The sequence below is a fragment of the Chelonia mydas genome, chromosome 15 (assembly GCF_015237465.2).
Source record: "Chelonia mydas isolate rCheMyd1 chromosome 15, rCheMyd1.pri.v2, whole genome shotgun sequence".
In the NCBI taxonomy this organism is placed as follows: Eukaryota; Metazoa; Chordata; order Testudines; family Cheloniidae; genus Chelonia; species Chelonia mydas.
Genome location: NC_057856.1, coordinates 14406631 through 14431734, shown reverse-complemented (window position 1 = coordinate 14431734; position 25104 = coordinate 14406631). Strand labels below are relative to the sequence as shown.

Sequence of the window (25104 nt, the reverse complement as noted above, 5' to 3'; positions counted from 1 at the left end):
GGTAGGGACTTTTGTAGGGAAAGAAAAATGGTTCAAGGGAGAACACAAGATTTGTTTGCGGGTAAACTGATCTCTCAAGGGAGTATACCAAAGTTGTTGTTTTTTGTTTTTTTTTTCAAGCTAGACAATAGGAACGACTCATTCCTGGCTGTGGGCAGTGTTCCTTCGAGGGAGCTCACAACGCAATTAGGCAGCTTCAGTATTTTGGATACCAATAAAGGATTTATTGCTAGAATTGGTCTGATAACTACTGAGCTGGGTGTGTGCAGGCTTGAGTTCATTAACATCTGGAGCAGAGATTCCCCATCATGCACTGCTTTTCTGGTCCCATAGTTCAGTGCAGTTCTTGCCTTGGAATCTCTGTTCTCCATTCTGTATTCTAATGGACATGCCCTCCCTGTCCCATCCTCGATTTCAAATGAGGCTAAGCGAGTTTCCTTAATCCTGTCACCCTTGTCCAGAGGGGTTTAGGTGTGTGTCCCACTACCTTTTCATTGCTTTTTGTAAGTCTGTCTTCTGATCGGCTTTGGCTCAAGCAGAGGCGGGGGGAAGGGCTTTTGTGAGTCAGAAAGGCTAGGTACTGTGCCCTGGTTCCCCCAAGACCACAGAGTTGATAAGTAACATTGGGCAACATAGCCTTTCTTTTCTTCAGTTTACCCATTTGTAAAAAAGATACAATACTTAATAGGGTTGTTGAGGCTTGATGTTTTAAAAAATACTGTCTTTATACAGTCCCTTCATTCAGTGTTCTGAAGGTATTTTGTGTAGGTGTGATTTTGTGCTTCATGTGTTTTCAAGTCTATTTCCACATCCTCAAAATTAAGGGAAAACCAAACGCTCATGAACCTTCTGTCCTGTTAGTAAATTCAAACTAAAGATGTCTGTTAAAACTGTTTTCATGGGCTATTTCTAGCACTGTTTTTGTCTTTTTGAGGACAAATGTCATCAGAAATCCATCCAAAACAATTTAAGCTACTTACTAAATTTCACATTATAGCACAGTGATTGTGTTTGATGACTCTTATAAGAAAAAGGATCTTGCAAGAACAATAATTATGCTTCTGAGGTCACACAACAATTGGCGCATGCCAAATTTTATGTGAAAACTATTGAAACTTAGCCCAAAGATGTCTGTCAGGTTAAGTTTTTTTACAACTAAAACTTTCCAAAGTAAACTAAAACAGCAAGCCCTACATACAAAAATCCATCCCATATTCATCCTGACACTGTTTTTGTCTCCTTCCAAAAGTCTGTAAGCTCTCTTCCTGGGTTTAATGGCCTAGCCGCACTGCTAAAGTAGTGCTTAGCCCCAAAAGGAGAGAAAATGGTAGACTCCTTCAGCTAGAAGTCCCATCTAGTCCACTTTGGCTGGAGGTTTGTGGAAGATGAGGTTTTTATACCAACTCTAGCCCAATATTTTTACACGTTTATAGAGATGCCAATTGTGGATCTCCCCCTTCTGCACACAAGACAGATTACCTGGGTATTTCTGTGCTGTCTATACTGGATGAATAAATTCTCCCCACTTCTTAGTTAACAATGGAACTTGCTTCTTGAGATAAAGCACTTTTCTCACATATAGACTTTGTTTTTGTATCCTCTCCAACAAGATATTAAATGCGAAATAAATTTTTTTTTTCCTACTTGAATGGTGGAAAGTATTACTTCTAAAAACTAGCGAACTTCTTTAATCAGTTTTACGTTTTACTGAGCACTCTATCTTGATCTGTAAAGGAGGGAGATTTGAGAGGAATAGGGGGCAGTAGTAGAAGAATTTTTTCTAATTACCATAATTATGCACATTATTGATACTGTATCTTGGATAGTTCGGTATTTCTAGTGTTTCAGTCTTGCTATATTTGATTTCCCCAGGGTGAGCACAGTTTTGTTTTGTTTTTTTCATTTGTTTTTTGAAGACAAGTAAAATATCTAGTGTCCCTTCTCCCACCATTCTTAGTAATCATTATCGGGTTGCATGCACATACATAAGGGATGAGAGGGATCACTTGTTTGAGAAATCACGTAAAAATAACTGGTTTTAAAAGTGTGCAATGATTAAATAGGTACACCTGGAGCAATTCACATGTTGTAACAGCTGCTACCATGTCTTCAGAAGGACCTCCTATATGATGTAGGATATGTATGCATAGTGTCCTACTGTGACCTAATGTAGCTGAATCAATGTGTTCCATACATGCGATGCATAATTACCTTTTACAAAAGCTCTGGGTGGTCAAAAGATGTTGCACTTCTCTTTGCTAATCTTAATTATTCTTCAGAGGTGCAAGGGACATTTATTACGTTTCTTGTGAATTATTGCTCTGGCCTTTGCAGCAAGGGACTAAGATTCCCTGAAGCATTATTTAGTTTTGTGCTGTTATGACCTAGAAATAGGCTGTCAGTCAGATGGGATTCTTGATTTGAATCTAGTGATTAGTACTTACACGTTGCATGTATGCCTTGCTTTTAAATTCTAACCTTGGAGCAAGTGTTCAGTTTCCCATTGGCTTAGTACCTTCTTAGAAAGGAAACATTTCAGTCTGGGTAACCAATGCATTCTTTCTAAGTCTTGGTTTGGTGTTCTTGAACACAGTATATAGCACTGTAAATTGGAAAGGGTGTGTGTAAAAATGAAGAGAGTTTTAAGTCAACCTAAGTGCAGAAACATAAGTTGCAATGCAAACAAATTCTCTTGTAATTTTGGGAGGTATTTTCTTTAATTCCATATCAGTTTTTTACCAATAAGTTGTGTAATTGGAAAAACTGTCTCATAATACTATAGACAGAGTACATATTGATGCCTGGAGCTAAGATTGTCCAAACGTTTTGATTCTAGAGGATTGTAGATGTTTGTAACTCTTTCCTCCCTTTTTGGGTTCAGAAGTGCCACATTTGATTTCAGCCCAGAAACAAATTTTCTTTAGAAAAATAGAATTAAGATACCCTAGCATGTTTGAGAATGCCTAGTGGAAGGAAATGCCCTTTTTCCCATTTAAAAAACTATATATACAGTATTTAGTACCTTTATTTTGAACACTTGCTCTGGCATTTCAGTGGTATTTACCAGAAACTTGGAATTTGGCATGGCTTTAACTGCTAGGTCACAGATGTATCTCTTAGTGGTTTAGTGGAAATTGGTTGTGGTTTGTCAATATTGTAAGGGTTTAAAAAAATCCACTTCTTTGACCATTCACTGATTGTATTTTTATCAGTGTTATGTCCACCCTGCACAGAAGTATGAATGTAAAGAAACGTTTTATGGAATCTTGCCACCTTCTATACGGTGATTGAAGGCACATAGGTAAAGGAGTTAAGACCCCCTCTGGAGGATGGAGTTCCGTCAGTGCAGGGATGGATTATGTGCAGTAATGTGCTAAGCATGGGCACACATCAAAAAGGGAAGATACAAATATTTCAAAGCTTTCATTTGGACAGTATTGTCCCAACTGCATAGTGAATCAAGCAGTTCTGTGGGGAAAAAAATGTGATCTTATCATTAAACTTCTGAAATGTCGGAAAACAAGGGTTCAGAGCTAAGACTGCACAGGAACCTTGTTTTGGGCATTTCTAGAGTACTGAGTGCTTCACTTTGTAGTCTGTGTTCCTTTAATATAATTTCTTTGTATGGAATCAAATCATACTACAGTTCCTCCTTTTTCAGTTGGAAGCATTTTGTTATGTGGCATTGGTAGTGTGCTTGGCATTTGGAGAAAATATTCATTAATACGTTCAGTTGATTATTTTAAATTTACTTTAAAAAAAATTCTCTACTTAGGGCTTGGCTACACATGCGAGTTAGAGCGCATTAAAGCAGCCCCGGGCTCCCTAGCTCACTCCCTGACCACCCTGGCAAGGCACCTAGAGCGCTCTGACGCCACGGCTACAGCGCTGCTGGTACTCCACCTCGGCGAGAAGATTAACGCTTGTTGCGCCTTGGCTGAAACGCCCGGGCGTCAGTGTGGACGAGGTGTTGCATTACTGCGCTCTGATCAGCCTCCGGAAACGTCCCATAATCCCCTTAAGTCAAGTGGCCACTCTTCTCATTGTTTTGGAATCGCTGCAGGAATGCAGATATGCCCTTTGAAAGCTCTTTCTGACAGCCGGCTGCTTATCTGCTCCGAGACAAAGCAACCATTACTGTGGAATCCTGTGTGTGAGAGAGAGAGAGGAGCAGGGGGGAGGGGGTCTGCTGCTGTATGAACTTATGAGACAGCATGCTGACATGCTCTCAGCCCCCCCCAAAAACCCACTCCCCCCCCGTACACACAACACACTCCCTGTCACACTCCACCCCCCCCCCCATTTGAAAAGCACATTGCAGTCACTTGCATGCTGGGATAGCTGCCCACAATGCACCGCTTCCAATGCCGCTGCAGATGTGGTCACGCCAGTGTGCTTGAGGTTGTCAGTGTGGACAGATTGCAGCGCTTTCCCTACTGCGCTCTCTGAAGGCTGGTTTAACTCGAAGCGCTCTACATCTGCAAGTGTAGCCATGCCCTTAGACTTCTAAAATGTAGACACATTTGTGATAAAAATAGTCTAATGAGGGAGGTACTGACACTGGGAAGATGGGTATGGCATGTAATTTGCAATCATTTACCTTTCTTGCTTGAAAGTGTAGAATATAGAGCAAATGAATAATCAAGGCAACATTATATAAATCTAATTATTTAGTGTATTTATGATCCATTTAAGGCTGTAATTCACTGAGTGTTTCTGTTGACCTCATAAACTACTTGAGCATTGCTTAAGTAGTTTAATGCCACTAATGACAATATCCTTTTATCTTGGCCTCTTGAGTATAGAATTATTTGTGCATAAAATAGTAATGCTTCGGGTATTTGCTGTTAGTATTGCCCTTTTGCTCCTTCTACTCCTGTCAATGCATCCGTTTTCGCCTCTACAACCGCTCCCATGCAGTGTCCTATAATCCTCATTCTGTTGATTCTGCAAGTCAGATAGAGATTTCTCTTGTTACAATGCTGTAGAATATCTTAATTTACATCCTGTATGTGTGGTTTGCATTTAAACAAACAAAATTTACTCAAGAACTATTTATTTTATAAATAAAAAAACTGATGTGATAAAGTGCAAATTAAATTCTGCCACAGCTGCAGATTAAGAGTGACAGAAACTTGTGGCTGGTTAGAATGTAAAGGGTTTATTTTTTAAAATTTAATTTCTGCAGCATTTCCATCCACAAAATTACTGTAGTCTCCAATGCAATGCCACATTTGCAGTGGCAACAAGATATTTCTGACTTCAGCACTATAATGATAAAATGTCAGTAACTTAGTGAAGTGTGGAGCATAATACCATAAACGTATTAATAGGAATAGTTGGAAGTTTCAGCCCTACTGCTTATATGAACTGGATTTTTTCAAATGTGGCCATTGTGATTTTTAATCTCAAAAACCTTCTGGTTATCTAAACTTCACCTTTCCTCCCAGCTCCTCCTTTTTCCTCTCTCCTTTTTCGAGACAAATTTGTACTTGCTCTGGTTATATTCTGAAAAACTTAGTTTTCATTCTCACTTTTGTCAGTATTTGCATTATTTCTTATGGTGTTGGAAGTAGTTCATGCATTGTTTTTGGATTGTTGGAGATGTTCACACTGAATAAAATTCTGTAAATGGGTCAGAAGTGTCTTGCCTAGTTGTACCATATGTTGTTGTCAGTTGTAGTCTAGCAGGTCTGTCCGAGTTCTTAGCTATTTTGTGACCTCAGTGTGCGTTCTGCGTAGGTGGTGTGTTAAGAAGAGGATATGCCTATTTTTATTTTCGAGCTCTAATGTGAACCTTCCTGTGCTCTGTAAGGTAAAGTGATGCTTATAAAGAGCCATTAAACTTTGGTATGTTGTAAGAATTTATGCACAAGGTATCTAAAGTAAGTCTACCTTGATTTGTGTTTAGTTTGGCAGTATACATTTCAGTAAGAAAACAACAAAAATAATATTAAACCTTATTTAATTTAAAAACAAACTTCATTAAGATGGAGCTCAGGTTGAGAATACATGTTAATTGAAGGTTAAAAAAATGAGGATTTTGTATCTTAAATTAAAGTCACATAAAAAACCCTTGTAAATCCACATCTTTCAGAGTTAAGATAGGGTTTTTTACTTTGGTTTTTCGGGTTTTTTGTGCCTAAAATTGTGAAAGTATGGAAATGCAGCTGTTCTCCAACCTAGATAAACGGAGAGAACTCTAGTTCACTAATGGGAAAACAGAAAGGTTAAGTTGTTTATAACACAGGAGATTCAGGGGCATATAGTCACCTTCCTTAAGAGATTTGAATTGCAGTGACAGATGGACTTCTGGTGATATGAAGGTGCGTCCACTGAGGTTAATGACATCTTGCAGTGAGGTGAACAGCTCTAAACTCAGCTTTTAGACAGTGTCATTTGTATTGATCTCTTTGCAAAATATTTCAAGGAAAATGGAAAGAGCAGCAGAATTCTTATGCTGTGGTATTTGATAGAAGGGAATGGTTAGAGCTTTGGAAGTCTTAATTTCTATAATTTTTTTTTAAGGGCAGCAAAACCATGATATGAAATAGTGTAAATATGCCCATATAGTTTCATTTAAAGGCTGTACTTGTGTAGAAATTCCACACAGTGTATCTTAATAAATTTTGAAGATAAGACAATCATGGATATGAAAGCTAGTTCGCAATGAGTCCATGTGTTCAAAAGAACTGCAAATTAGATAGGCAATTGTAAATGAATAGGTCCTGTTGTACATATGGTTTGGTAATAGTAATTTGGAATTTGTAATATCTCTGTAGGTATAACTAGCTTTTTTAAAAAATTACCATAATAAGCTCTTTATTAATCATCACTGGTTCTAAAAACCAAATAAGTATTCCTAAAAGTGGTAATGCAAAAACTGAACAAACCTTAGGATAATATTCATTCATAGGTAGCGACTAGAAGGGCCCTCTTAATCTGTACTTGGTATTGGAAACATTCTGATAGACTGGGATCTGTGGGATTTAATTTTTTTTAACTCTGTTTTCCAAAGCACCAACTATTTGGGAATACCTGTAAGGAGCGGAAATAAGGATGTACTCTATGATCTCACTTGGGTGGGTGGAGGGAATAATCTCACTTAATTTCAGGTGATGCTTTTGTTTTGATGGTATCAGCATATTTTCATAAATCAATGTACAGAAAGTTGGAATTGCTTTAATCAATTTGCATGTCCTTCCTAGAATGAAGAAAAGTACTGATCTCTGAGAATACTGAAATTAAAAATATAGGGTTAGAACTTCAGTTGGTTTAAATTAGAGAGCTAGGTTGATTTCATTGGGGCTATCTATGCCTGCATGGGCCAGCTGAGGATCTGGCCTGTAAATTTTACATGTGGCTTTAAAATGTTGACAGCTTCGCTATAAGGCTCTTGCTCTAAAGCTGTCTGATAAAGTGCTTCCTCAAGTGGTAGTTTGGGCAAAGAAAGTCCTATTAATCTTCCCCTTTAAAACAGGGAGACAGTATGAATTAGAGATCTTATTGAAGGGCCAGGTTGCTAAAATAATGTCTGTAGTGTGCATAGTGGTGGGCAATTAGTTTTCCATGTAGCCTTATTCAGGATGGAATATTTCTCTTTAGGGGAAAAAAAACCTTTGTTTTTGTTTCCGTAGAGCTCCGCTGTACCCCAGGGCAGTTTGCGTGTCGCAGTGGTACCATCCAGTGCATCCCTTTGAACTGGCAGTGTGATGGATGGCCCACCTGTGAGGACGAGAGTGATGAAGTTGACTGTCCAGGTAAGTAGTACCAAAAAGAATGCTGTTCTCTGAACTATTACTTCGTGTGGTAGTGTTATGCTTCAGGTTTGTTTTTTATAAAATGACGGTTCGCAATTCCAGGTTCAAACGTCCCCCCCATGGGAGGACACTAATACATTTGGTAGAAGATGTTCCTTTATAATAAATCTTGACTCAGCTTTGCTTTTCAGCTTATAGAGTAACATCACAAGCAATTTTTCCTTGATTAGGTTACACCTCCATTCTTGCAGTCATGTGTATGTGTTCTAAATGTGAAATGAGTTGCTAGACTGTTTTAATTCTTAAGGGACAGGAAAAACTACCTTTACAATGGAATCAAACTGACACCCTCATCTGCAGTTGAATTCTAAACTTGTCTCTTGCCCTTAGAAAGGTACCACGCAGAAACTGGATGGAGGTACACTGTTGAACAGTATAGAGGAGGTTGCCCTGTTGCTGCCTATGCTGTGCTGTTCACTTGCGTAAACAGAACACGTCAGTCCAGGAAGCAGTCAAATCGGTATTTTTGCCCTCAAACTTGCATAGGGTCATTTTTCAAGAGCTGATCACCAATCAGCTCCATTATTCTAAGTGGGAACAGCTGTGCATTGGTCTTTAAATATTTGGCCTCAGTTGTGATCAAACACTCTTGGAAATCTGGCCAATACAATTTAAGATCATTTAAAAACAGCAGGAAATGCCCAAGACTTTCTTTTGGGATAGTGAAATAAAAATCTGGAAATGACAACTAGAATTAAATTGCAGTATGGGTTAGATTTTAAGTCGGGGTCTTTAGAGAGACCCAAACTACACTGAAGTATTGCAGTTTTTGAGTTCATTCTCTGTTTGAACTAATGAATCAGAACTGGTATAGCAGTCCAGAGGCTGAAAATTACTGTTTAAATTACGTGACCAACAAAGGTTAATGAGGGGTGATGAGATTCTTGTCTCGTTGTGAATGCACACTCTGACTTGTTACTTTGGTGTATTTCCCTTTCCAGAGGTCAATGAAAGGCCATTATAAGCTAAATCGTATTGCCTGCCTATTTCTTTTAGGGCCTGGTTCTATTCATGTCAGCAGCAAAACTCCCATTCACTCCAAGAGGAGTTGAATCGTGCGTGATATGGGACTTTCCCAATAAATTCAGTATGTTCCGAGTTTAGCTATTGTCCCACAAGCAACAATTTCCTTTTGCTAGCAGCAGTTCCAATCTTTTTTTCAAAACCCATTTTATCAATAAATGGTTAATGGCTATTAACCAGTCAGGATAAGTGAGCTGTGATATTTTGTCTTTCAAAAGCCAATGTTAAGTTGAATAGCCTTTTTGTCTCATAACATCCCATTTTGCTTCCATCTTCCCTCCCTAAAATACAGATTTATTTTTAAGATAGAATTATTTTCAGTTCCAAACTTTAGTTTTAAGCTCTGGTATGTAGAAATGCTTACTTTTTCTTCTGTACTCTTGCATAAATATTAGTGGAATCTTTGCATCTGTGTTTGTCCTCTATCCATGGCTCTAGTAGGATAAAGCCCTTTGGCTGCTGATTCTGTCTGCATACTAGAAATTATTGGGAGGATTTACACAGCACGTGCTTGCAACTCCTTTTTGCTTTAGTCTTGGAGTCACATGAAATCATTCTTCTTTGTTCCTTATCAGGAGTAATAGATGCTGAAACAGTATTTGCTGTAAAATTTCTAGTAAATAAGGTCATGTCTATTAAGGCCTTTACCACTTTAGTGATTTTCAGGTAGTAATTTCTTAATTTTAGCTACTTGCAGTTTAAACTTTGATGTAAATGGTAAGAATCTAAGAATGCCAATACATATTCAGAGGTAGCAGTATTTGTGCTTTTCCACCTTCACCCTCTGCAATTGAACCAATAGGAGATGAGAACTTTGATACTTTTCTTACTCCTCCTTGAATTCCCCAATTTCTTTTTTGCCACTAAAAGAGCTCAACTGTGTGGATCAACTTTTTTCAGTAATGAGAATAGTGGGAGTGGGCAGATAAACAGCCAGAATTGTGCAGAACCTCTTCAGTTCATTCTTCTTATACTTCATGAACAGATTTTATTTTGTTTATCATGTTACATAGACAGGGAATGGATATCCTCAATTTACCATTAACTCTTTTTTCCTAATCTTCTCAACAGCAGTCGTTTCAAGCAAGTATAGTCGATAATCATCTCCATCTCTCTGTTTTCAAAAGCACCTATCACTGGAGTAAGCAGTGCAGAGTTAGCAGTCCATGTGCTTCTTACTGTTAACATTTAAACTCTTGTGATCAGACACAGCCCTTTTGTATAACTTCATCTTCACTCTGAACTAATTGCCCTACAATAAGGTATTTTCCAAGGGCCCTGAGTCAGGAGACCTCAATGTTTCAAGATGCTCTCCAACAGAACTTTTTGGTTTCATTCCTGGGTTTGCAGTCCAACTCGTAACAAGGTGTCTGGGCTGAACCCGGTAATCTAGGAGCAACATATTTGAGAGGAAACGATGTGTTGGTCTCATCCAACATCCACTCATTTAATTACTTTTCGTAACATGACCGTTTGTGAGTCCATAGGAAGAACTATGTGGTCCTGCACTCCTTCCCACCCACCCCTCATCACAGAAAAACTCCTAGATACAATCAGCCAAAGACTTGGCCGGCATTAAATCTTTATAAACTTAATCATGTAGCAGTAGTCTGATTGCTGTGAACTCAAGCCTTTTGAAATTATTCTTCTGACTTCGTTTTCATGGAAGCTTAAAATACTTGTGTACTACATGTGACCTGAATTAGTTGTCCCATGTTGTTAAGTAATGTTAGCCAATAGGAATTTGTTTGCATAATGTCTGGGCTAAACTTACTGAACGCTCTTTGCACAACGAAAGTAGAAAACTGGTAAAAGACCACTTACAACTGGAAGTATTTTAAAAAAAATTTGGTGGTTTCATTTTAGGCCCAAAAGGCAGTTAATTTTGAGAGGATCTAGTTCCCCTAACACCTCCACTATAAATGAGAATTGGAAACTTTAATATCCAGTAGGTTGTTCTGTGCAGTTAAAACTGTTTTGTGGGACAAAACAGCTATAGAGTGTGTGTGCTTTAAAAACGACAATAATAATAATAATAAAAGACCCAATAGTGCCTGCATTTCCCAGTGGGTGAGCTCATTAGCAGCTCATGTATGGAAACCAGCAACCTTTTATGGAAATTTCATACAGAAATCTACATTAAAAGAATGTTTAGGTCACAAAGTCTAGCACTCAAATTAGGAAATGCCAGAATGTAGGTTGCCTTTTGTGTATGCACTGAGATAGTTAGTTAATTACACGACGACTATTTTTTTTTCCCCCAGGAAGTCGGTCTCATTCAGCGCATCAGAGGGGGAGGGTGGTTGCAGAATGAGCAGCTATTAAATAGCTTCGTCCTCATTGTTCAGTGTGTGGTCTGAGGCCTACTTTATTGCGCACTGTTCAAATCCTGCTCTGAACATATTAGTAATTTCCTCAAGGGCTGCTCTGTAGCACTTGTCACTATAATATTGAAGTGCTTCACAAATGTTAGTTAGTTTTTTATTTTCACTACAGTCCTGTGAGATGTTATAATCCAATACCCATTTCAGCTGGGAAACGGAGGTTCACAGATTCAAGTCAAGTGCCCACTAATTTTGGGTGCCCAATTGGAGATGACTAAAGGTTGTCTTTTCAGAGTGCCTAGTGTTATATAGCACTTAATATGTTCAAAATACAGCTCTCACTGACTTCAGTTACAGCTGTGGGTGTTCAGCACTTCTGCAAACTGGACACCAGGAGGATCTCAAGTCAGGCACCTAGAAAATGAGGAACACACAATTCGTGACCACGTGTGAAATATTTGGTTTAGGTTATTTTCCTAGGACCATACAGAAGCTCTGTGGCACAGTCAGGGATAAAGTCCAATTTTCCAGGGCAGCATTCAAATGTGAGACGATCCTTTGTTTTCCTGCCGACCCTACCTTATGACACACCTACTGACATCTGCAACAAATGAGGTCGGGCTCTTTGTGACAATAGCATCCTTAACACATAACCCTAATTCATCCCAGACCAGGTCCATTCTTTGTGCTGAATGAGGTAGGGGTCATATGGAAAACAGTCTGTCGTAACGTATGTATCCAAGGGGCTGAATTAAGGTTGCACTGGCAGCCTTAATTCTGGCATCCCTTAACTTCCTCGTGTTTGACTTTGCAGCCTTAAAATTCTTTTAATGTAGATTTTAAGTTAATCGTGAGGTTTCTAAAAATGTAAACACAAAGAAAGCCCCTCTTTTGGACTCATACTGATCCCCATGTGGTTGGTTTATCAGTAGGATAGGAACCTTTTAGACCAGGGGTTCTCAAACTTTTTTTTGCTGGGACTGCCCTTTAAAAATATTTCAGGTTCCCCTCTTCTCTCCCCCAAGTGATAGCAAATTACTATACACACCCTTGTTTCTGTGCTGCTGGTGGTGGTGGCGCTGCCTTCAGAGCCGCTATACCCCCTCTTCTTCTCCCTCCTGCAATATTTTTTTGTGATCTCACAATCTCTCTATAATAGCCTTGCCAATCTCCTTTTGGGTTGGGACCCCCAGTTTAAGAAACGCTGTTTTAGACAGACAGAGCACAGGTCTCTGCCGCTTGAGCTGAGAGTCCTCCTCTCTGTTAATCTTTTACTGCTATGTGGATCAGCTACTAGAAAGAGATGAGACGTGCTTTGACAGGAGGTTCCACAGATATCTGCTGACAGAATTGTTTACTCTGGAATCTTGGTTTTCATTCCAGGATTTGTTTTGGTGGGAGGGGAGTTGTCTAGGGAGCAAAGACCCTTCTGCCAGTATACTCTTCGGCCTGTTTTGTGACAATCCTGTGTCCCTCATTCTGGCCCCCTGCATGTCCTCATCCAATCTCCGTGTGTTCCCACCCCATCTCCTTGAACCTCCTCCAATTCTGGCTCTTGTCCCCTCTGCATTAGTTGGGTTGCATTCTCTCCTCTATACTGCCAGGGCACCGGCCGGGGTAGCATTGAGAGCACAGGAAACAGTCTCCTTGCTCTATTTGGATGTCCAGCATGCTGCAGCTGACAACAGTAATTGCAGTGGAAGTCCTGCTCAGTGCATGCAATCCTGGGCTGGAGGATGTTCGGTACAGGCATAATCTTTAAACGATTTAGCTGCCAAACTCTAACAAGTAGAGACTAAGCATGTTCAAACTGCGATGATTTTTCAAAGGCTTATAAGTTGGATTGTTTTCACAGGAACAACAGAAGGCACATCTTTGAGTGATTTGATGGGATCATCTGCGGGATCCTGTGTGGTTTTTAAGCCTCCAGAGTCGAGGCGCTATCATTGTCTTGGGCTTCTAGGCACGCTCTCAGGGCACTGTCTCTCAAGCAGCCTGTCCTGACAACTATGAACCGTGTTTTATCATCTGTCTGTGTCTTGTTTGGGAATTTCCACTCTCCAAACAACAGCTTCCTGCAGCTTCAGAAAGTGGCTTCTCCCACCTCCAGCTAACCCATTGTCCCAAGGTGCATCAACTGAATTAGTCATTGAGCTCTAATAGCATGGTCTTGGGGGAAAGGGGTGGAACGTGCTTAAAGTTTTGTCTGGTCAACAATGGTGGATGCACACAGTGTTACGAATTATACCTAATTGGTCATGCACACAAAGCCCCAAACCAAAATGGAGTCACATATGCTAACTTTTTTCCTTAACAACAGAAAGAGGCATTCTTTGATACAACAGTTTCGTAAGTTGAACAGGCAGATTTCCCAAATCGCCACAACATCTGTGACAAAGGTCTTTCTGCCAAATTTCATGGAGGCACTTAGTTTCCCAGCTCAACGAAAGTGAGAATTTTTTAGTATGGGCAAAACTACATTTTTTTCATTAATCTCTTTGCGGGGAAAAATTGAACTGTGTTTTTATTCGGGCTTTCCAAAACCAGTTCAGCCTGAGACAGACACCTGGCTTGGTAAAGTCCATCCTGAACGGCTAAAGTTTGGTCAAGTTGTCAGCAGCTGAAAACAGACTCTCATAATGGGAAGCATTAGACAGCCTTAACTTAAGCAGGCACTAGCATGTTGGTCTAGAATACAGCTAGAGTGAATCCTTGTTCATATTCTTGTGTTTTCCTGTGGCTGATCCAGTTTCGTTTCATGGCTTTTATCCATCTGTAAATGAACTGTTAGCATTGTGGGGAGCAATGAGTTTCTCGGTAGAAATGAAATCTCACTTCATGAACCTTTTGTTTGAACCTGTCTCTTTTTTTTTTTTTTTAGAATGACCGGCACAGCGTTAGTACATGCTAGCGCTGCTTGTTGGCTTTATTAGCTGTCGTTGGAGGGACTGTAGATCTCGATTGTCTCAGTCTATTAAAGCCGCTGCTGATATTGCTTCCCATTCTAATCTTAGTGAGTGGCACAGATATACTTTAGCGGAAACAATGGTATGCCCTTTCCTAGGGCTTTTCATGGGCTTTAATACCAGTTAATGCCTTGTTTCCTGCTGAAGCCCTCAAGTGGCTAGATTGTGGTACAGTAGTTTGACATTTTGGCACTGGTTGGGTATATTAATAATTGTTCTCAATGTCATTCACTTTTTTTCTCCACATTCAAAAATCATTAACATTTTTATGAAGGAATCAATAACCAAAAAGTATAGACAATCTTCCTGTGGCGTATTGGTACAGCACAAAGACAAGTTGTCAAAGCAGGGACACCATTGTCACTAGTACATATTCATGGGATTGGCAGCTCTTTCTCATTGCAGGGAGGTGGTACTCAAAAGACTTTGTACCCTCTCAACTTTGTTTCAGCCAGAGACAGGAAATTCTGTTCAGACAGTAGTATCTCCATATCTGGAAGTCTCCAATTTATTGTTCATCAATTGATGATGATGAGTTAATAGAACGATTTACTTCTGGTGTTTGCTTCGTTCCTCTTAGAATTTAAGGCCAGAAGGAACCACTAGATGACCTAGTCTTACCTCTTTTATATCACAAGTTACAAACACCACCTGCACACTAAACCCAACAAATTAAATTAGACCAAGGTATTACAGCTCTCAGGAGACTAGACTGTGTGTCACAGGCGAAAAACAGGAGGGACCAAAGTGTACCAAGGCCCCTGCAATGGCAGGAAATTATGAGATGCATCCAGATTAACCTAATTCCATACTGCAGACAAAGGCGAAAATCCCATAAAGTCACTGCCAATCTGACCTGGGGGTGTGAGGAGACTCTTTCCTGACCCCATGTACGTTTAGCAATTAGACCTTGAGCATGTGAGGAAAAATCCAGTTAGCCAAGCACCAGGTCACCTTGATCATGAACAGGTTTGGATTAGGACATCATTGTGCTATTCACTGTGCAAGCACACGGTAAGAGACAGTACCTGTCCCAAAGAGTTTATCTAAATAGACAAAACAGTTAAAGAGTTGGAGAAAGGAAGTAGTATCCCCGTTTTTTCAGAGATAGGGAACTGAGACACAGGAGAAAGTGATTGCCCCTCTGTGATTCAGGCAGTCGTGGGTTTTGAACCCTGATTTCCTGAGACTACTACCTTGAGACCATCTTTCTTGCAAAAAATTATAGCAAGTGTTTGTTTTTGGTGTATGTGTATTATCTAGAGACTTACATCTGTTTGCAGAAAAATATTCTGCAATATAGAACTGTGATAAAGATCTATTTTTTTATCACCAAACACTACATACCAGCAAAATAGACTTAGATGACTAGTATTATATGCATACTCTCACCATCCTGTTGTGGGGACCTAAAACTGGTGAGATAGGACCACTCGATCACCTATCTCTGGCATGCCAGGAAGATCCCATCAGTTTTGGGCCTAGGTTAGTCCCTTTTATACAGGATGCCAGGCTGTTATGCATATTCATGAGGGTGTTCAGATTTCCATATTTATATCTAAACTTCCTCACCCTAATAGTGTTGGAGTATCCTTTCCTAATATTCTACCTACTAATTTACCTCAACTAAATTAGCATATAATGTCAATTGATTACTATGGCATTCTTGTGGTTGAACATCAGCAGAAGTTCAACATCTTAAAATATCCCAAAGTAGCATAGGCTGGTATTTTGTTTAGGCTTACTTGCTTATTACACCATTCTATTTCGTGACATAGGGTCACTCCTGATTAGTTCCTCATGCAGAGACTTTTAGGCCTTTGGCCTCAGTTAATTCACCATGGCCATTGTCTTACAGACTTGAGGCCTGTAGGCTTTTGCGCTACTGCCTTCATTCATACCTGATATGTACCGAAAGGCTATAGTCCCTCCTCCTCTTCTGGGGATCCCCAAAATCAAAATATCCCAATTAAGTGTCTGTCTTCGCAGGCTCAGTTCTCTTGCTGTGTTGATACAGGGCCAGTTCAGTCCCAGCCTCGATAGCTTCCTGGCCTATCCCCAGCCCTCAGTCTGTTTATCCTGTTTGAAGCAGGGCACACTTCAACAATATTGAGCCTGGGAAGGGCAAAGTGGTTTTTTCACTCTCCATAGGTTTACTTTAGTGGTCCTTTTGCCCATACCGGGTTAACAGAGTCCTTACCCTGATGAATGCAGGGTTAAAGTGAGGACCTCCTCACTCTGTCTGGAAGCCCCCAACTGAAGCCTCTCACTGATTGGTTCCAACACTGGGCCTTCAGTCCATACCAGTGGTATTGTGTATACTGCCTCAGGCCTCTTGCTTCACCCTTCTATTGGCTTGTCTAAAGGAGAACGTTTCACTGGTGTAACTTGAATTGACTTTTAAGCTGATATGGTTAAACCAGTTCAAAAGGCTATGTATATATACACTCTAGTTTTGCGGTAAGAATGGCTTATTTTGATTCAGTTAAATCTTCTGAACAGACTTTAAGCTGTGGGCACCTCCTGTTCCCTGTAGACTTCCCTTCCAGCCCCTCTTGGGTAAAGGCCTCACTAGCTCCCTTGACTGATGGCCATTCTCCAGGTCTTGCTTCTACCTCCTGGACTCCCTAACTGAGCGATACCCTCCTTATGTAGTCCTGATAGTCACCTGGCACCTCCTGGGAACTACATCTCCCTATATGCCCATTCTTAAAGGGCTGAGCCCCAGTGACATGCAGACAGCAGTGTGCTTCTTTGTAAAAGTATGAAACATTTTCATTACAGAATGTATGAGCTGATATTTATCTCAAGAAATTAGACCTTCATCTGCCTTGGGAGTAAGTGGAAAAGTGTTAGCCTGTTGTCTGGCGATTTCTTCAACAGCCGTCTTAATTTTGTCTAGTAGTTTTGAAAAAGCTTTTGAAAATGTATGCAACACAGGAAGCTCTCTAATAACCACGCTCATGTAACTGACAAACTGAGCAGCTGGAGCGTGGACTGTTCTATGCAAAGAAGAATAGATAAAAAACTCAGCATGTCAAGGTCTGTGCAGAACTGCATTTGTTGAAATCCTGCCACAAATATTTAGCTGAATCAGCAAGACTCATGTAACAGTTTGGCTCTTTTCATTGGTGTTTCATATTGGCATTTTCTGTATAGTTTCTGTGTGTCTTCTTACAGGTAACTACAGTACAACTGAAGTACATAATTACTATTGTCACTTTTTTTTTATTTTGTCTGTCTTGAGTTCAAACCTGGAGAGACATTCATGAAAAAGTTAGCCTTTGGCTAAATGAAAAATTGCCTTGCATGTATGTTTCTTTTCTCTTTAGGCTTGACAGGGGACCAACGATCTTATCATGGGAAAGAAAATGTGGACTCCAGGCACAATCGAGGAAGAGGGGGAGAGACAACCCGCTTTCACACTGTCAATGTGGCACAGCCTGTTCGGTTTAGCAGTAAGTTGCAGACTGGGGAACCTGGTTCAAATTCCTAGAAGTTAGTTCACAAACCTAGGCCATTTCCTCTCAAGGCAAAGACTTAATACTTCAGTATGCAGGATTTTAAAAAAATATTTAAAGTAGTGGTTCCAGAGCTATTAGACAGTAAAATGTCCAAGGACTCTTAACTTTTCTTAAAGTTGTCATTAAATTGCATGCTTTTCTTGAACTAAAGTGCCCTGAAGAGCATACATTCCAGAGATCTTAATATTTGTATACCCCCCTTTTGATACGCTTATTTGTAACACTGATATATATAACATGGTAATCATGAATTGTTTTAAAGCAGTTCTAGTGACATGGTAGATTGAGAATGGAACCCTAAAATACATCTTTGTCCTTGTGTTTTATTGTTGCTAATATATTAATATAGAATAGTACTTCATAATAGTGGGTTTGTGGGGAAAAAAAAGCGTGTTAGATTATGGGCTTTAATTTTTCTGGGGTGCATTGTCGTCAGAAGTATGGGCCTTCAGCAGGTGTGAAAATCTGGTCTTATTTCCCTTGAGAGACTAGTTTCAGCACAGAAGCATTCTTTTTAAAACAATGCCCCGGTGTTACAAATACTTATGCATGTGCTTTGAGTAAAGAACTTGAGTAGTCCAAATGGCTCATTAAAGGTAAGTTCAGGTGCTCACATTTATAAGTGGGGAATAAAACCTTACTTACTTGAGTATTGCTCTAGAAAAATAGCAGGATAAAAATTAGACCTAAGTCATTCAAGTTTGATTCTTTAAATTTTCAACAGTGAGTTCCTAGGGAAATAATTAACTTAAGAAAACTCTGAACTATAATAGCAGTTTGTCTGATAGTATGAGTGTTAGCCTTCAAGGAAAAATGTTCTTAAGAAATAAAGCGTTTGGAAATTTGCCATCTCTTATCCCTCTAAAGAAAAAAAAAAAAAAAAAAAAAAAACCTCAGAAGTCAGTTACCTAAATTTGCTGATCACTTTAACCTGTCCTTGCTCAGCTGTCGTGAATATATGCCAACCTTGGCACAGGTGCTCTTTACTTAACCTTGATGATAACTAGGCTGAGGTACTTGCCAGTCAGAAAATGACCCAGTCTTGGTAAATGGGAATACTGTATAAAACTTTTTGCATGGTTGTTTTAGCCTAGGTCTTTAATCCCTAGCATTCTTATTGTGACAGAGACTGAACTAAAAGCAGATACATAGGAGCTGAACATCCAAATAAGTAAGGCTTAAGACTTTCTTCTATTGGAAACAAGATGCAGAAAAATATTGCTTTGCCGTTTAATATGCTATTTAAAATAAAATCCCTTTTGACTAGAGTAGAGAACTCTCCTATCCTATGCTGAAATGACTAGTGTTAAACTTCTTAAATGCTGCTTTCTGGGGGGTTAATGCAATTTCTGGCTAGCAGTTAAGTAGAGTTGAAGATCTAGATCCCAGCAGGAGAACTAGTCCGTAAGGCGTGTGGTGGTGACTTTACACAGAATGCATTTTCTGCAGAATGAGGAATCTCATCAATAAATGGTTAAGGGGATGGGTTGAAAGTGGTGGTGAAATTTTTCAACCATTCTTTCATTGTTCTGATTGGTCTTTATTTTTTTATAGTATTGCTATAAACAGAAGCTGTTTCACAGAGGCAGACAGCTAACACAAGCCAAAATTAAAATTAACATTTCACTAAGATTAAAGAAAAGCAAACAGGTTTTTTTAAATATATTTATAAAATTTTGTTATGGACTGATGGACTTAACTAGTTTTGGTAAATTGTTGATCTTTTGAAATTATTTTAATTCTTTTATAACAAGTTGGTATGGAAGTAGTTCTGGTGGCTATAACTTAATATGCCATGTAATCCAGTGTGTTGGCAGACCATTCTATCTGTTCTTACACAACTCACACCACTGTGGTAGCACTTATTTGCAGTTACATTTCAGAGACAAATAATCAAAGAAACCCTATTTTATAAAAAGGCTCAAGAGCTGTAGTTCAAGAAGTAAGTGGTAACTATGTTAACCCACTGGATAAAACTTTTCCTCTCTTCCCTGAAAGCACTCATTAAAATTGAATCAGGCAGAAGAGGGGTACTGAGATTTGAAGATTTAAACCTGATTTATCAGGTCATGGATTCAGTTATGCTATGCTACCTATGTCTGTTTCAATGAACTCCACGTAAATGTGATTCCTCAAATCCTGGTTACTTCATTTTCATATTTGGGTCAGTCATATGATATTGCATGCAACTTGTATTTATTATTTCGTTCAAAGCATTTGAACTATTACAGATTAATCAGGTTTTTATTTGTTTAGGATATTAAGTAATTCTAAAAACATGGTTGGAAGATCACAAAAGGACTTTAAAGCTGTAAAAGCCTTAATAATTCTCTAGCATGTGAAAAATGAATATTCCACTTTGTTGAGTTTTAGCAAATGTAGAAAGAACTTGGGTATGGTAATTAGTTGTATTATTTCACTACTTTATGATAGAGATCACTGTGATTCCAAAGAAAGTTTTGAGGTCCTATTGGTTATGAACAGAGACCAGATAAATTCTCCAGCAAGAGTTAAATAATGAGTGAGGTTACTGTGTCCTGGCAAGTGCTGCAGAATTAATGTTGCCTTGCTTCCAGCCCGTACCAAACGCAACAGCTAAGATAATCTTTGTTCCTGTTAACTCAGATTGTGCTATCTCTCTCTAAGTCTCTCCACTGGATGCTCATCCACTCCAGTACTGCCAGCCTTTTAATGCCCATTGGTCCATTTCTTCCACAAACATTTCCATGCTTTCTTCTGCATTTCACCTTACTTGTAAATTGCCCTCCCTGAACTAATCCATAAGACCTTCTTCATATCCTTGGTAAAGACTCACTTCTGCTGTGAAGTCTACAAGAAATGTAATTGGTTACTAATGGCTGTGTTTAGTGACAATAGGGGAACATGGATGCTATTTACTTAACATTGTTGCAATAAAAGAAGGAAAAACCTTTGGAAGCATCAAGCTGTGTATGTTGCTAACTTGTGTAACTGCATGATCATATCATTCTCTTCCTCCTGCTCCCCACTTTTTTCTTCCTACTGTTTTTTTACACTTCTTGCTGCTTGTTTCAAATTAGACTGTAAGATCTTCAGGGCAGTGACAGAGTGTGTGATCTTGTCTTTTATGTTTGGTGTCTTGCATGGTAGAGCCTATAACCTGATCAGGGCCTTTGAGTGCTACCACAGTGCAAGTGAAAAGTGGTGAAAAGTAAATCCATGTTTGAAATCCCAGAAAGACAAGTTTTGTCAAGGAACTTTTTCATCCGGAAACGTCACCATACTCTTTTAATGCATGTCATTTCATAGTTGTGGGATGGATTTTTGTGTGTGTGTGTGTGTGTGTGTGTGTATTTAGTGTTCTGAAAATATTTATAATATATACTAACTTATTTAACTAGTAGGTATGTGTTGTCTCAAGTTAAGATCCTAATTTTGGGGGATGGTTTTCCCTTCTATTCTTCATGTTTCCTAGGAAAGTGCCCAACAGGATGGCATCACTATGAGGGCACAGCCAGTTGTTATAGGGTATATTTAAATGGGGAGAACTACTGGGATGCTGTGCAGACATGTCAGAGGGTAAATGGATCGTTGGCCACTTTCACCACAGATCAGGAGCTCAGGTTCATCCTGGCACAGGAGTGGGACCTAGAAGAGAAAGCCTTTGGAAGGAAGGACCAACGTAGGTGAGTCAGAAGGAAAAATAACCATTCCATATTGCATGAAAATTATTTCTACATGAATTAACAAGTAACTGCTAACATTTGTGCAAATTGGGTAGTTCAGTTTGCTTAGAATTTAATGAGAAAAATGGATTTAAATTAAATAACTGTTGGCTTTGACTGCTAAGCTACTGCCAATTGTCATCCGTTTTCTGTTTTAACCAGCATTAATGAATAAACTGCAAACTTCATATGATGGCTTGCAGTCAAATAATGTTTTTTCCAGTCTCAATGTCTTTGCATCGCTGAACAGAAAACAACAACTGTAGCAAGAATGAAATATTTTAGTGCGGTGTGCATTATGCTGAGGTTTTTCAGTGGAGTACTGGGAGAGTTCTAGTTTTCTGTAAACATTTAAACTGAATGTTCCAGTTTATTGGCAATAAAAGACCAATAATACTGACAACGTTGCTATCGTGAGATAGGAATGAAAGGGCCATTCTGAGAGAAGTCTCTGAACTTCTGCTCTAGTTTAGTTTGAGGGGAGGATGTTCTATCTGAGAGAGAACTACTCACCAAAACATAGAATTACCATTATTTTATCCATGGTCTTTCATCAGGTCTCTGCTGTGCTGTCCTGTCACCGGTACTATTATTCTTTTGTTACTATTGCTACTTCTGGTTCTAATTCAGCATCAGACAGGAAATGCATTTGACAGATATTTTAAGAACATGCGTATTTTAGGTCAATTTAATTTAATTTAGGTCAATTTAAAAGTGGAAAAATAGGAAATTTAGTAGTAAGGTTCTGTATTACTTGTTCTCCTTTTTATGGTAGTATTGTTCCCCTCTTGCTTTTTGGAATAGTTTAAAAATGCCTATTTTTTTTAACTATCTAGGTTCTGGGTTGGATATCAGTATGTCATAACCAACCGAAATCGTTCTCTAGAAGGTCACTGGGAGGTGGCTTATAAAGGTAAGTTTCTGACTTCCATGCAGCTTGCTTAAAAATAAAGCTAGTTAAACATATGCTCAAAACAGCTATCATCAAGCATGAATGTAATCTATAAAGATAGTTTCTTTCAAGGGGGAGAGAAGCTGCAGTAATTCAAAGGGAGAACTGCTTCACAACATCAGATGGAATGCCTGTGGTAACTACCTTTTTAGTTTAGGCTTTAGAAATTCCCTGGTACAAAATGACTGCAAAATATAATAGAATGGAAGATTTCTATCCTATGTGGGGGTTTTCTTTGAGAAAGATGGGCACTAAATTTGGCTGAATTTTGTAGTTCCATGTACTGGCAGTTAATCTTATTTACAGAATCTCCATAAAAAACATTATAGTCTGTGGGAAACCACTTTGTAGAATAAGTAGGTTTAGCTGTGATGAGATAAGTTTGTGGTTTCAGTGTAAAAAGAGTAAAGAACACTGAAAAGCGTAGGTATCGCCTTATCTCTCGTTTTGTAATCTGGCCACATTTTTGGAAGAGCCACTCAATTCTCCAGACACCTGTGAAAGTATCTCTACCTCTTTTATTGCTCAGATGTTAATCAGAAGCTGTTTGCAGCAGGCTCAGTGTTAACAAAAAGAAGTAAACAACTGAATAGCTTATTAGCCCAGGAAATTCCACAATTAAGCTTTGAGCAATCTCAGAGTTTTAAATCTGCAGTGTCACCAAAGTGAATGTTACATAAAAGTAACCTACAACTTAATTTTTGTGGAGGTGTGGGAAACTAACAGGTATCACAAATAGGTAGGTATTGAAATAGGTGTCTGTACCAGAGTGAGTGACAAAATTGTTTCACATTGGTATTTTGAAGTGGGTCTAGTTTGTACAGGCCAGAATTTTCCATATGGCAGATACCATTTGGTTCCTCTGATACAGAGTTCGTTGAAATAGTTTCGCTGAGTTTTTTGAAGAGTTATCACCTGTTTCTTCTTCTTCTAGTTTAATTTTCAAATTGTTTGTTTGAAATGGAGATTGAAGTATGATTAATTTCATTTATACCTTCTCCAGAACAAAGATAAAGCACATTGACTCATGGGTAGGAGGAAGCTTACACCCAAACAGAAAGTTTCATTCTGCAAGGTGGTCAATTTACAGCTCTAATAGCTGTAAATGTCCTTAAAACATTTTTTAAAATGTAAAAGAAAACTTTCTGAAATGCTGATGTACAGTGTTGTCTAGATCTATGCTTCTCAAGCTATCTGGTGTGGGGGACCAGCTTTTTTTTTTTTTTTTTTCCAATGTGCATGTAGACTGGCAGCCGATGGCTCGTGGACCGGCACCGGTCCGCGGACCACCACTTTGAGTAGCACTGGTCTAGATTATAAATAGTTTGTCTCCCTTAGTTTATCCAACTGAACGAAATGCTCTGCCAGTGCAAGACTGCCAAGCTGATTCACTTTCAAAAACAGCTGTACTCTGAAAAGTGAATGTAGGACTTTTTGGTTCTGTTTTTTAAACTACCCTGGATGTTTGTTGCAGTAATGTTCAGATCAAATATGTCCACTGCCCCAGTACAGCAAAGCATTTCAGCATGAGTAGTTCCATTAAAGTCAATGAGTCTACTCGTTTGTGTAGAATTAAGCATGTGCTTAAATGCTCTGCTGGACTGGTGCCTTGACATGGGGGAAAAACAAGCTTTCTGATGTGCAGTGCTGCAAAGTCATCTAAAAGTCAATCTGTCTTATTTCCTTCTCAGGCATCACTTTTGGCAATAGAGGATGTGCAGGGTAAATTCTGCCCTCAGACCTGAGTAACTCCATTGTGTGTGAATCGATTGTACATAAATGTAACTTAGAGCAGAATTTGACCAAACAGCACTTGGTCATCAGTTAAGTTGATGTGCAAAAAGTAGTAGCAATGGGGTAGCCACTGACGCATCCCCAGTATACAGAACGTCCCCTCAGTTATCCCTCCCCCTGCCAGCATGACCTTGCACAGTGCATGCAAGGGCATGCTACACTGAGGACGCCTTTTTACAGAATTTGCCACCTCACTTCCTCTGGTGTGACCATGCATTCGACGTCACACCTTTGAAAGTAAGGTGGTGTGTTCTGCAAAATGGCATCCTCTGTGCTTGATACCCTATAAAACCACACCCAGTTAGTTTTATGATAGAACTGGGCAGGGGACAAACCATACAAAATCAGGACAGTTCAGCTTAAAACCAGGCGAATAGCCTGCCCAAGTAACATTCAGCTCAACTGTTCCATAGTAACTTTGGCTTTACAGTGACATCAGGAATCAAAGTACTTAAACTTATTTTTGCCACAGAAGTGAGCAAATCTGAACTATTCATAGAGCACTTCTGTTGAGCCAGGAGGTGCCACTTTCACAGTTGCTTTAGAAGAATAGAGCAGCACTGCAGTATTTCTTCGGGGGGGCGGGAAATTGCAAACTCTTTATATTAAATTCATGGCTCTCGATGGACAAAAAGTATCATAAATGATCAGTTAACCTATAACACCCAGGAAAAATACAGATCTCTCTTTCTCTTGAAGGGAAATGTCATTGCTCTTTACTGGGAAGCTGACTGCACTACCATCTGCTGGTGAAACTATTTAGAGCAGTTATAACTTTATTTTTTCATAATGTGTACCATTTAATAGTTAATGTTACAATTCTGACTTTTCATTTGTCATGTGGTGGCATCAGTTCATGTTTTCTTGATGCCATAGAACCTTGCTTTAAGAGAGTCTGTTAAAAGTAGACTAAGTCCCATTTTCAAAAGTCCTCCTTTAGCTATTTTTTGAAAATTTTGCTCCATGACAATTCTGTATAGTGTGGTGGACGGACTCC

The 25104-nt window shown here is 39.2% G+C and overlaps 1 protein-coding gene across 4 annotated transcripts in view; it reads left to right on the top strand.

Moving 5' to 3' along the window:
- Positions 1-25104, top strand: part of DGCR2 (DiGeorge syndrome critical region gene 2) — a 67251-nt gene that overhangs the window by 20132 nt on the left and 22015 nt on the right. For 2 of the 4 annotated variants that reach the window (XM_037878496.2, XM_037878494.2), the window contains 4 exons: positions 7638-7760; positions 17466-17591; positions 21112-21322; positions 22198-22274. In XM_037878496.2, coding sequence (XP_037734424.1) covers positions 7638-7760; positions 17466-17591; positions 21112-21322; positions 22198-22274 — 537 coding nt within the window. Of the gene's footprint in view, positions 1-7637; positions 7761-17465; positions 17592-21102; positions 21323-22197; positions 22275-25104 lie in introns of all 4 variants that reach the window. The other 2 variants (XM_037878495.2, XM_037878493.2) reach the window with 1 other exon arrangement.